Here is a 14,046-nt window from a genome sequence, read left to right as displayed (position 1 = left end):
TCTGTTTCGCCAGATAAGCTTACGGAATTCCCAAAGTGCCATCGTCAGAACAGCGCTGAAACAGATGCAGTAAATTATCACAGAGAAAAACATTATCACTTTTAATTCCGTGATGGAGCATTTGCTTTCTCTTCCCCAGTGGTTTCCTTCTTTAGCTGGAAAGATAGCGAGTTAATCCACATTTGTAGTTGTAGTGCTGTGAGTTCATTAAGGAAATGCATAGTTAAAGGATAACTTCATTTCGAAGCCCTTTAATATATAGAGACTAGCTGATGACCCGACATTGCCCGGGTATTTATTTATTGCAATCCTATATTATACTATTTTAATATATTATAAGGTCTCATGGTTGAAATGTGTTGATGCATTTTTGAGTGATGGTGGAACACAGCAAGTCTGGTTGAAATGTCTCCATTCATTTCCTAGTGATGACATACATCCGAATATAGCTCTGACATATAGCACAGCGCTGTACAAAGATGACTGGTGCACTCACATGATTCTCAGTCATATGTATGGCAAGTTTGGTTAAAATGTCTCCATGCATTTTCCAGTGATGGTGGAATACACATACACACATACATAAATTTTATATATATATAGATATAATATAAATTTTATATTGTTGGGGACACTGAACAATTGTTTCCTCTAAACACTTTTATTTTCTTTGTGCTATGAGAGATTATCTTCCAAGCTATTGTAAGCAATGCACTGTTCACCTTTACCTCTGCAGTGTTCTCAGTCCTACAGATAAAGACTAAGAACAGGAACATCATATCTGTATATCCCATACACATAAGTCATTGATTTTCTTTTTTATAAAGCAGGTAATCTGACATGTAATAAACATTGCTTGGTGTCGAATAAGCCAGGTTCTTGTGTTTTTAATGGCAGCCTTTGATTTTTCACCAGGGAATACCATCTATGCCAGTGTTTCCCAACCAGGGTTCCTCCAGAGGTTATTAGGGATTCCTTGAGCCATGTACCTCTCAAGTCAGTAACAACAGTGATTTTTTTGGTTATCTCCAAGGGTGACATTCTTCCCAATGGCCAGCAATGTAAGAATTCTCCTATTGATCACCACACTAGTAAAATCTGAGCTGTGGATATAGAAATTATAGCAGGGGGTCTCTAAGACCTGAAAATTATTTTCAAGGGTTCCCTCATATTATAAAGGTTAAGAAACACTGGTCTATGCTATACTAATATTTTTTTCAGAGAAATGTTTCATTGTTGTCACCATCAGGGAACCCATCCAAAGGACAGACAATGTTGCTGCAGTACATGTAGATAGGACCTTCAAGATATTAAAAGGGTTGGTATTTCACAAATAATGGAAATATATATAATGTACAGAATCGCAGGGGGGGATCTTGGAAGGTACATTTCTCCTATATATGGATGCTGGTCCCTTTAAACTGGTGTGTTGGGAAAGGAGTCTCACACCAGGAGTTGCACCTGCCCCGCAGGAAAGGGGAATCCCATAAGGGCCCAGGTGAGCAAGAGGGAGGAAGGAATAGAATTGCAGGAAGTGGCCTGCAAACCAGCTTGGTGGGGAATCAAACTAAGAAGTAGTGTTGCTGTTACTTGGGAATCTGTTGATGCTGATTTGAGTTTGTTTTATTTATGGACTGTGGGAACCACAGGCTGGGGATTGGACCCTCACGAGATACTTGTCTTGGACTCATCCTTATCATGGGGACAATCTGATGGACTATGGACAATTACCCAACTAGGCTGAAGTAAGGTGCTCTATTGGAATGACATCTAGTTACCAAGAAGGCCATTTGAGTACAGTAAACTCATTGTCATTTTCATGAAACCAGTTTGAGATGATCTGAGCTTTGTGACATAAAGCCATATACTGCATGAAGTAGCCATTATAAGATAGGGACACTTTGGCCATAAAGGGTAGACAAGGTATGCAACAATAGTAAGGTGGGCTGTGACATTTAAATGAAGCTCGGTTGGTACTAAGGGGCACAAAGTGTGCCAGGAGAGCAACCCCCACACCATTACACCACCACCAGTCTGAATAGCTGATACAAGAAAAGATTGATGCAGGCATTCATGTTGTTGATGCCAAATTCTGATCCCATCAAAAGTCAAATCTTTGAGAAGAAATTGAGAATCTTCAGACCAGGCAAGGTTTTTTCAATCTCTTTCCCAATTTTGGTAAGGCTGAGCAAATTGTAGGCCAAGGTACCCGTTCTTAGCTAACATGAGTGGCACTTGGTGTGGTCTCTTCCTGCTGTAGTCCATCTGCTTTAAGTTTGGAAGTGTTGTGTATTGAGAAACGCTCTTCTCCATATCTCGGGGGTAACAAGTGGTATTTAAGTTGCTGTTGCCTTTCTATCAGCTCAAACCAGTTTGATCATTAGCCACCTCTGTCTTCAAGAGGACATTGAAATTACTGTTCACCGGATGTTTACCATTAAAAACCCTAAAAATGGTTGAGGGTGAAAATTCCAGCAGTTTCTGAAATACTCCGACCAACCTGCCTGGTGCCAACAGCCATGCCATGTATAAAGTCACCTAAGTCACTTTTCTTCCCCATTCTGATCTCAGTTTGAACTTCAGCAGATTGACTGTCTACATGCCTAAATGCATTGAGATGCTGCCATGTGATTGGCTGATTAAATATTTGTATTTACAATATACCTATGGACAATTTCTTTCTCCCCCTTAGATTGCTTCCATATGCCACATTTTTAACAAATTGAACAAAAACGTTTGGGTATTATTGGGACTTTAAAGGCATTTAACCAAACAAAATATGCATAAATTCTTAATTATAAAATCATTAATTTATTCAAACCAGCATTTAAAACAAACTTTCATATAATTGTTGATTTGGTATTTACAGTTCCATTGTTGGTACAGTATACATTGATAGATATTCTGTGTTCAACGCGTTTCACGGAGCATAGTCCGCTTCATCAGCAACAGATATCATAGATGATTTATTTGTGGCTCTCTAATTTGAGTATCTGTAATGCGCCTGGGCACACAAACCACTACCGACTCCAGATATCCTTGAATAAGGTTTATTCAGAATGGTACAGCACAGCAAGGGTTAAGTCCAATCAAGCAAGGTACAGAAGGATAAGGCAAATGCAGGTCAGTAACAATCCGAGGTCAGGGCAGGCAGCAGGCAGAATGGTCAATAACAATCCAAGGTCAGGGCTGGCAGAGTTCAATCAGAGTTAGGTTCAGACCGGGTCACTGAGGAGATGACAAGCAGAAGTTTTAAACACACAAAGACACACCCAAGCACACTGTGGTAACAGAGGCTATAGCGGGCAATGGGGTGATGGACAGGCTCTCCTTAAATAGCCAGGATGACCAATCACCTTGCGCCACCTGGCACTGTCTGATGGGAGACTGAGTAAATCCCCTGCAGCTGATTGGCCATAGGGAATTCAAACTATGTCCCGCCCTGGGGTGAAGCAGCCGAGTGCCACGCCCTCGGGGGGTACAAGAGGGACGCATGGTAACACGCGCACCTCTTCCCACAGTACCCCTAGGACGTGCACTACTTTGCACTTGCACAGTGCTTGGAGCAGGAACCACATTCAAAGGGATGCAAGGGCTGCTGCCTGGCTGATCAGTAATTAGTCCAGGGCGGATCCCTCCGCCTGTAGAGACAGACAAGCTGTGAGCAGAGGAGCAGCCTTGGTTATGCTGCTTGCTACTGTGGCGTCTCCCTCTGTGGCTGGGAACCCCAAGGACACCGCAGGCTCGCAGGGCGGGTAAGTTCCTTACAGTATCCCAATCAACAGAGCATTTCTTTCCTAAATTCTTAAGTTATGCAGACCAGTACACAGCACAAGCAAGCTTTATATGTTCACCAATCTTTCAATCATTTGGGATGAAATAGAAATAATCCAATGTCTCCTACATCTCTCTTTCCTCACTTCTCTTCTTTTTCTCCCCTTCTCAGTCCGATTGCATATTATGTAGCTCCTTGATTTTATGAAAGTTTGTTTTAAATGCTGGTTTGAATAAATTAATGATTTTATAATTAAGAAATTATGCATATTTTGTTCTGGCTGCCAAGGTGCCAGACATGGGGAGCTGCACAAAATCAAGCAATAAAGAGGCACGTACACACTTTATACACAGACATTTATCATGGCCAAACTCTTCCATTAAACCTTTTTTTTTTTTTGGTATCCTTTTTTACTTTTTTTTTATCCTAAATGAAACAGAGCAAGAAAAAAATTACCTTGATGAGGAGTCCTTGAGGAATTGATGTTTAAATGTTGTGCCAATCAAATAGAAGCGACACAACTAAGATGTTGAAATATATTGAAGTGTAGTGAAGCTTTTTAGAGGAGAATGGGAAAAGCAATGACCTCCAGATTTGCTTTTAAATAGAAGTCTATATCAATTTCTATGGGTGGCAAAACATAGCAGGCCCAGGTCAGGCCACGGCTCCTGTTTATTTCCGCGTGATTTAATACAAGCCCCTGAAATTCGGTATATCTCAGAAAAGCAGGTTGCATACTGACAAATTAGATGCCTCTCATTCTTTTTTCTTTACGGCGAAGTACGTGACCCTCTAACCCAGAATCTAGACTCTCCAAAACTCAATTTTGTTTTGAAGGTAGTGCACCTATGGTTGGTATTGTTAGGCATCAATTAACGTTCACAGATACAGCCGCAGAGTGAAGATTGCGTCCTTCAATAAACATCAGGAATGCTGAAGGCTTAAGTTCAAACTGATGTTGAAAATGCTTATATTTTACCTTCCATGGTTTTTCTATTACACCCCAATAAACACAATGATAACATTTTTTAAATAAAAAGTCCCTGTGCAGTCGGGTCATGGTTAATGGGTGGTGAATATACAGTCATGAGTAGTTTGAATAGCAAGGTTTTAGTATCAGAATGTAAAATATGTATCAAGATGTATAAGGACAAAAAACCAGGTCCTCAGCAGGTTTAAAATTATTTAAATCTAACCTCTGATGTAAAACAGCATACAGCAGATTCCACCATGTCATGAAGCCAACATGGAGAAGCCACTGGTAAAACACTAAGCACACCATAATTCAATAGCTCATATCGCTAAAGCTTATACCAGCAATTACCTGAAGTAAACTTGAAGCACCTAAGTCATGTTAGGGATATTTAGGCTAGACAGGGGAGGGTGTTGTAGGAACATGCCCCATGTGAATAAAAATGTACATCTTTAAATGATTCCAAGCTTTCCAAGAGTTGCGTAAAGTAATGCCTGGGGCAAAAAGGAATAAAGCAATAGGTGGGGGAGCTGCATGATAGGGGTTTCTAGGGTGTTTCTAGAGGAGTAGTAGATGGGTTTATCTGATTAGAGGGTTGGAGTAAGGGGAAGGGTCAGTGAAGTTCATGCCAGTAGGCTTGGAAAAGGTTTTACCTGGAGCTTGGGCAGTGTTCAGAAAGGTCAATGGCTCACCTGCCCCACAGGTTTGGTTTTTTAAAAAAGGGAAAGGTTGGGAATTTAGCAGGTATGGTCCATGTAGGAATGGGATTATTGATATACATTCAGGGGGGAAAAGAACTCATCAGAGGCATGGCATTCTGTGGATTAGGGTAATTGATGTTAAATTTTTGAGAGGTCTAAGGTACATTGGAAATGGAAAAGAGCATAGTTGTCCGAGTTGGTATATGTCAGCTGAGTATGGAGTATTTTATGTGGGAATGGAAGTTGGTGTTATTTGGTACTTCATGGACTCAGTATGGAAGTTATAGAGGGTTGAATAGTGAAAAGCTGTGCTTGTACAAGGAGTGTAAGAGTTTTTAAAGGTTAGCTTAAACTTTGATTACATTTAATGCAATTACCTCGTGGTTTCCAGCGATGGTTGCAATGTGAAGCGCCGTTAGAGCTCCGTACCCCACCTGCTGAATGTCCGCTCCACCATGCAGCAGTGCTGTCAGCAGCTCTGCATTGTCCTAACAAAGGAAACATGAATTACATTATATACTATATGCAAAAGCATAAGAAACATCAAAACTGTTTAAATTCTATAGAAAAAAAAAGCAAAGTGCAAGATGCAACAATTTGGCTTTTCTTGTGACTAATCCAGGCTCAGTTTTTGTTTTTTCTTCCATGAAATGCCCATTTTTAAATCGGCAACAGCCTTTCAATGGATTTCAAATCTTGGCTTTGGCTAGGAGAGTCTATAACCCTTCTTGTGGATATTCTAGCATGTTTTGAATCATCATTATGATGAAGGATCAACTTCCAACTTTTTGGCAAATGGCATCACTTTTTAGGCAGGGCTGATAACACTGCTTGAGATTGTAGAGTGCTCAGGAAAGATTTTGTTTACTAGTCATATCAACAGTATTATTGGGACTTATTAAACAGATACAACAAAACACTTTCATTTGTAAATTTAACTCAAAGTGGAGCAAATAAGAACATATTATTGCTGGGCCAAGAAGATCCACTAGGATAAAAAGGTTCAAACACAGCATAAAATTTGGGGACCTAATGGATTATCAGCTAATTATTTGCCAAATGGGAAATAAAAATTAGTTGAATATGAGGTTAAAAAAAGGTTTCTCATGCTCATTTTTACAGAATAGCTAATATTATTCATGGTCTGGTATCTGTCAACCAGTCAACTCAGGATTCTTAACCTTGACATTCGACAAACCCCAAAAAGCCTTCATTTGTAGGTGACCATACCTTATAGGCCGCCATGTGTAGTGCGGTGAAGCCATTTTTTGTCAGTCTGGATGGCCGTAGACCTTTGAGCATTAATGTTCGAATATGAGACTTAGTACCTGCAATAAAAAACATGGCTGAAATGCAGATTGGAGTAACATTTACAGTCTGTTATTTCTATGTGTTTTATGTCCTGAAAAGCAGCTCTAACCAACACATTTTTCTTTCCTTCAGTGGACCTTCCACTTACATTTGCAAGTGGTTGATTTTGTGTTGCAGTGAGGTTGTAGTAAGGTCCCTGGAATGACGTATTACTTCTGGCCATGCAGTTGCTTTCTTCCTCTAGAGGAAGAACCACACACCGTGAAGAGGGAGGGGGGAGCAATGTGTGTTGACTTGTGTGGTTTGTTGCTCTGGGACACATAGCATTAGTTACATTAGCAAAATAATCTTGGAAAAATAAAATTTCTTCTCACTTTGCCTGCTTTGCTTTTTACAAGAGTCAATATGTATGCAGTGTATGTAGACCCACCATTTCAGTATAAAGACCACTTTAAGGCTCAGATGGAGTAGGAAAAGGGTTAAAACCCGTTTGGCACTTTGTTCCAATCTTTGCCCATTTTGGAGATATCTCCCCTTCCTTTCTGTTCGATTGACAACTTTGCCATTGGAACAGGAACCCATCCACATCCACAAAACCAATCTGAAATTGGGATTCAGGCATGACATTTGCTTGTGCCCACAACACCCAATGAGATTCCAATTTTCATTAGTGATTCAAAGATAAAGGAAGTATTTGATTGGTCACCATCCTCTTGCATTTGAGATCTTCTTATTAACCAATGTCAATAATAGACTCCATTTAGCTGCTGGTTTGACAAAGAAGTCGTGTTTTGTGACGGAACGGTGAAGTCTGAACAGCAATATATCCCTCGCTACTCATTTGAATAAAAAGATTGCTCTGCTTATTGTACCATTAAATGCGTTTATATTGTATTCATTTTTTAAATAAAAGTAGTATATTTTTTTTTTATATCGAGGAATCCGTACTTACCGCCGCAGATACAGCACAAGTGAAGGAGAGATAGGCCATTTTCCGTTCGATAGTTTAAATTGACTTTGCCGAAGGCGTCGTCTGAGCTGCAAAATAGATTTTACAGCTGATCACACAGGCTTTATCGTCAACGCTATTTTATTTAGTTATGTGAATTTTAATCAGACACATAGAGAAAGCAAAGTGTTGACGGATTCAAACTGATGTAAAGTGATTGACGGCATAATGTTAAGGTAGAATTAAACATTATCATAAAAAGAAATAAAAAAAAAAACTAAGGAACAACTTTATTTGATCGTAGTTGATAATCATTCCCCTGTAAGTTCTAAAAATCAGTTTAGAGAAAATCGAAACTCTAACTGGATACTATATATTTGATTAAAATACAGTGTATTAATAACTATTGACTTTTGTGCCAGAAAATGCTGTTTTTACCTTTTTTTTTTTAAAGGCCACTTCTTGCCTACATGTATTCAAAACCCATTTTTCCCATCTTCTGTCTTTTGAAACCTTATACTTCCTTGAAACCTTGAAACCAATACTTCCTTGAAACCTTGAAACCTTGAAACCAATACTTCCCACCACTACATTTCTTCCCTCCTATTGTGTGTTAATTCCCCCACTTCCTGGATTGTAAGCTCTTCAGGACAGGGTCCTCTATCTCTCCTGTGTCACTGTCTGTATCTGTCTGTCATTTGCAACCCCTATTTGGTGTACAGGGCTGCGTAATATGTTGGTGCATTATAAATCCTGTTTATTAAAAATAATAATATTAATAAATGTACTCCAGTGTCGGCTGTTATAGCAGGAATGGTGGAGCTTTCTGATGTGACCACTATAGGGCCACCTATATTTTGATTTTTTTAAGCAAGTTCAAAACAAAAACATGTCAGACAGGTGGATTTGTGTGAACAGTCTGTATCCTTGTAAACATATTGGGCCTGATTTAATAAAGCTCCCCAATATAGACTCTCATGGAAGAACCTGGGAGAACCAGCAAACCAGGATCCAGGATTGAAAACATTTGCAAACTAATAGCAAATTATTGGGAATTTCGTTCCAGGTTTTATGGATCATATTAGTTCTCCCTTGATAGTCCATCATCCTCAGTCTTGGAGAGCTTTGATAAATCAGGCCCTTTGCAACCCTATTTTCATACTTGTTTAGATGGGAGTGACCAGATAAGTTGTGGTTTTTATGCCCTAATAGGTTGTGAGAAAGGAAGCTACTCCCATTAAACTCAACGGGAGTGGTTGGAAACCACTTTGTGCAACCATTTGCATGTTGTTGTATTTGCATTGTGGTGGGGTTGTGGCAAGGTTGACCTGTAGTGCAGTTTGCAGTTTCTGAGAATATAGCAGTAGTTTGTTAAGCACCTGGAAGCACCTAATTTTATGGTTTGGCTAATGAGAAGACACTCTAGGAATAGACTGGAGTGTCCTCTCACAAAATTTCAACTGAGGCAAATCATACACATGCTCAACCACATTCTCAACCTCTCCAATTCAACTGTGTTAGAGTGGTTGGGAATGACGTTGTGCAAGCATTTGCATTGTGGTGGGGTTGTGGCAAGGTTGACTCGTGGTGCAGTTTGTAGCTCCTGGGAATATACCAGCAGTGTGCTATGCACCTAGGAGCATCTAACAGTGTGGTTTTGAATAAGAAGACACTCCTGGAATGGACTGGAGTGTCTCCTCATGGGATTTCACCTGCTCTGCAAGACTACTCTAACATATCAATAATATGTATAAATTGACACAAATATGGGTCTTTTAAGGCATCAATTACTATTGCAATACCATTAGTTTATATTTCAAAAACATTCGTTTATAAAATGAACGTTTCATTTTTTAGTATGACAACCATGTGTTCTATTTTGATCAGGATGTTTTTGTTATAAGTCTCAAACTCTCAGCATGTTTCTCAGAATCTATTTTGCTTACTCAGGAAAAATGGAGACAGGCGGAAAATTAGTTTCAATTTAAATAAAATAAGTAAAACATTTATTTATAAAAATAAAATTCAATTCGATATGACAACCATGTGTTATACTTTCATTAGGATGTTGTCATTATTAAATTACATTCTGAGATCCACCACAAGTCTCAAACTCTCAGTATGTTTCGCAGAATCATTTTTGCTTCTTCAGGAACTGTCCCCTGGATCTGTGGTTGCCAACCTTTTGGACCCATGGATCATTAAATTTACTGGCTTTGGATCGCACATGCGCGGGGAGCTGGTTGTCACCTAATGAAGAATAAACTTCCCCCATAGTGACGTCATGATGCCAGAACCCGCCCACTCCCCCAGCCCACATCTGAGCCTGTGATGGGAGAGTAGGCGGGTTGTGTCCAGGGACACAACCCACCCACTTCCCTGAGCCTGTGATCCGCACAGGGGACATGGTCCGCGGCTCTGGCCGGTGCGTCCTCCCAGCGGGGTCTAAGACCCCGCTCGAGGGTGCACCAGCCAGAGCCATGGACCAACCAAATTTTCCTGCGGACCACCACAAACAGAGAGAGGCAATGCTCAAACCTTTTGGGAGAACATCTGAAAATGAGTAGCCTGTTTTTCCAGGATGTTAATGTTATTTTAAATTTGGATACATCATTTTCTTCTAATTTTAATTTGGGAAAAATAGTAAAAAAAATCTGAAAAAAACATTTTTCCAGTCATTTATTTTAATGCAACGTTTACGTACTTAGTACAGATCCTGATATTTACTCCAAAATATTCCAAACAAAGTCCACTAATTACAAGGACATCAAATAAGTATTATTTTTATTTAACATAAAAAATGGAATGCACATTGAAGGACAGATTTATTCCCTTTTGACAGAAAATGAATTGGAAAGAAAAACAAAAAAGTTGCGTTGGCGAGGACATGAATTACCACGACAGAAACTTTATAAAGTTTTGTGATAGACAAAACTCTAAATGAGTATTTGGTTATATGAACATTTGACACTTATGCACTAAAAGCGAATAATATTCAGATCATTAGACATTGTTGGAAAGCTGGAATAAGTGGAGATAAATAGAGTTTAAAAATACATTTTTAAAATGATGCACATGTATGAAAATAGGACAATGAGAACACGCTTTTCTTTTATTTATTATGGAGGGTCAGATCTTGTTACTGCAGCCAGAGATAACACCTAATAGTGTATTCTGGATGCAATAAGACAGCAATCAATTAAAGAATGCACAATTTGATGCAGAAAGGAAAGGCATGTAAGAGTGATTTAGCTCTGATTGAGTCTCTCTGTTAAGCAGAAGTGCTGTGATATCACATTTTGTAAACGTAAATACTATGAAGAATTTAGCTTTGAGCACAGCCAGGGGTTCCAGCCCACCTGTGAACAATGTTCCCTGAGAACAACTGATTTTCAGGACCATTTAAGGTGGTAAAGTGCAAAGACTAACGACTTTTGGAATTTTTTTTTACAGTAAACTCTGTTACCCAGAACTTAAGCAATCAATATTACCAAGCAACTAGCACATGACCCATTTGAAATTTAGAACGTTGTGACGTCAAGTAAGCCAACACTTCGTGCATCACTCCCGTAGCTCCCATGTGCTCACAATGCCCCAAAACATCCATGCTTTCCTAGCTAGTCACGATTGGGTAGAAACTGTCTAAACCTGTTCTGGTGAAGAATGGTTGGAGAAGGAAAAGATTAACAAGCCTGATTGCTCAGGGTCCTCTTTGGACAGCTACACGCGACCCACCACTACACAACCACGCAAAACAAACAGAGTGTTATATGCCATGTGGACACTACTCCCCAGCTGACACATTACTGCATTATCATCTCTTATTGGAGCACAAATTTTAAACCTTATACCAGATTTCAAAGCTCCCATATATGAACGTTTCAACCTATATATTCAGTACAAATTTACCTATCAAGGAATCATCACCCAAACGGCTCTTTAAAGAACCATCCAAAGTATGTTCCATTCCCCACAATAGGGCTTTTACTTTGCTTTCCCTAAGCACTACGGCTATTAAAACCGAATCATCTCACAAGGAGTATGGAGACAAATTGGCCCCCACAGAAAAGATTTCAGCAATATTCTCAAGTCTCCCCAAAAATCCCCTGAGGATGCCTTGTTAGGCGAAATGCATCAGGTGGGAAACAAAACTATTGCTGTCTGAACAAGACCTAAACTACCTGTACCGTACGCTTATTTGTTGCCTAGCTTAGTTCTCATATGTTAGCATTAGGACTAGCATAGATCATCTTTGTCTAGTTTTATAAAATTTTTAATTGAAATAAACTTTATTGTTTTATAAAATAAACAGTCTGTGCCCTAAAAAAGCCTGTCTTTTCTCTATCCCTAAAAACTCACCTTCTCATATGGTGCACAATAGTTGTCGGACAACTGGACGCATACTCAGTCTAGTATTATTCCCTCAGAACATTTAGCACCAGTAACCATTAGCTTTTTGCACATTCACTGACAGTTAGATGTAAACCATCCAATACCAGGAATAGTTAGGACACCACAAAGTAGTAAATGCATTGGTGCAATCCTTTCAATCAACACAACACATGTACAAATTATTTTGTTTTTCTTAGAAAATAACCATATTTTAAATACAAAAGCCTGCTCCCTGCAAGCCAGAAGGTTTAATCCCTGAGTCGAAGCAAGGGCCCCTCTACAGAGGTACATAACATCCCCTGCTTTGTAATAGCTATATCCTGCCAATCAGCAAAGCTCAAGTTCCCTGCTGATTGGGGAGCGCCTAATCAGACTCAGCCGGGGGTCCGCCAGGCTTTTGCAGAAAGCCCACTGTTTCCATACAGAGAAGAATAATTCTGCCAAGCAACATTGTGAAGGACTGAAACAATGAAGAATTCACGTTTTCATTTAAGCTGCCAAGGTTCCACATAAATCTCTAGTGCCATAGTAGATTTATGCTTCAAGTTTTATTGAGTTATGATCCATTCTGCTCTGAGCTTAGACATATTAATTAATCATCATGAACAACCCAGGCTAAATCATTTTATATTACATTGTAGCATTTATTAACTCCAATTGGATCCTATAAACATGATCACATATTCAGTAAATTGGTGCATGTCAAAACCTAATAGTGGAGACAGATCCTAAAAAATAAATCCCAGTGACAATGAATATTTTGGGTGAATAAAAAAGACCCAGTTGAGAGATCTAATCTGTGACACAAAAAAAACAAAACAGCCTGAATCTGCAGACCTTTATATTAGTGAGATTTATTTTGTGTTTGTGCTGCTTTTATCTGTACCTGTATAGAATATAAAAGTTCCACACTGAAAAGAAGAACCTACACCAGGAAAATCCTCAGGAGAGCTGACATTATCAGAGCAGAGCACAAGTGACTACTGTATCCAGCAACCTTTTCAGTATTCACCTCTAACTTGCAATTCATCTTAAAATGAGGTCGGTGTATTGTCTCTGCATACTTACCATGTACATGCTTCTCCTCTGTGTTATGCATAGTTTATAATTCACAATGTAATATGTATGATTTAATGTAAAGCATAGCTCCATGCAGAATTAAAAATCACTGAGTAATGCACTGATGTATTCATTAACATTCATTAAGAAGTGATATCTTCAATATCTGAATTTGACTTTGTTTTAGCTTCTTGAAATCTTCTACACAATAAAACAAAGAGTGGGAGCACCAATAACTGATCTTATTTGCTCCACTGCAATTGTGTTTATTATATTGTTAACAGAGAGCAGATTGAGCAGAAGTATATAACATCATTAGTCAGCTGCTTCTTCTTCACTGTCCAATTAAAGGCTGGTAGCAGGCAGGTGACCAGTAGAATATAGTCAAGGCATAAGGCTAGGTGAGCTGTCCAATAGGCTTGTCTAAATTTCAGCATTGGTTGGAAGAAGTCATTTGGAAAGCGAAAGAGATTGAATATATGTAAACTCAAATGCTGAACTCTCATAGATATACATACAATATAAATGTAAAGTATGCATCAATATATAATTCAATGCAGGCAGTATAAGTACCTGAATTTGACATGCTACCAGCCTCTTGTGATCCTCTATACAGCATAATTCAAATAATGAAAGCAAGAAGTGATCACAAGCTGCCAACCGAGTGTGCAGGGTGTAAATGGCATGCTGAAAGAAGAATAGAGAGGAATGATATAAAGATAAGCTCCTCGGTGTGCTTCTTCTCTTTTTACTATCCAGTCAGTGTGTAGGGGGGGAAGAAGTTGACCTGCAGCTACAATGTAAAAATGCAGCTGAGTGATGTCAGGTCCTTTCCCCTATCAGTCATGGCCGAGGTATAGAAATCCCAAAATTGCATGGACGGATA

The 14,046-nt window shown here is 39.1% G+C and overlaps 1 protein-coding gene across 1 annotated transcript in view; it reads right to left on the bottom strand.

The window, feature by feature from the left end:
• The window catches only part of TNNI3K (TNNI3 interacting kinase), a 134,877-nt gene that overhangs the window by 110,992 nt on the left and 9,839 nt on the right, over nt 1-14,046 (bottom strand). Inside the window, exons 3-5 of the mRNA XM_072419475.1 lie at nt 7,713-7,798; nt 6,680-6,777; nt 5,827-5,937 (exon numbers count right to left, since the gene is read on the bottom strand). Coding sequence (XP_072275576.1) covers nt 5,827-5,937; nt 6,680-6,777; nt 7,713-7,798 — 295 coding nt within the window. The remainder of the gene's footprint in view (nt 1-5,826; nt 5,938-6,679; nt 6,778-7,712; nt 7,799-14,046) is intronic.

Source organism: Pyxicephalus adspersus, chromosome 8 (assembly GCF_032062135.1).
Source record: "Pyxicephalus adspersus chromosome 8, UCB_Pads_2.0, whole genome shotgun sequence".
Classification (NCBI taxonomy): domain Eukaryota; kingdom Metazoa; phylum Chordata; class Amphibia; order Anura; family Pyxicephalidae; genus Pyxicephalus; species Pyxicephalus adspersus.
Note: the sequence above shows the minus strand (reverse complement) of the source record. Positions and strands in the feature narration are given on the sequence as shown.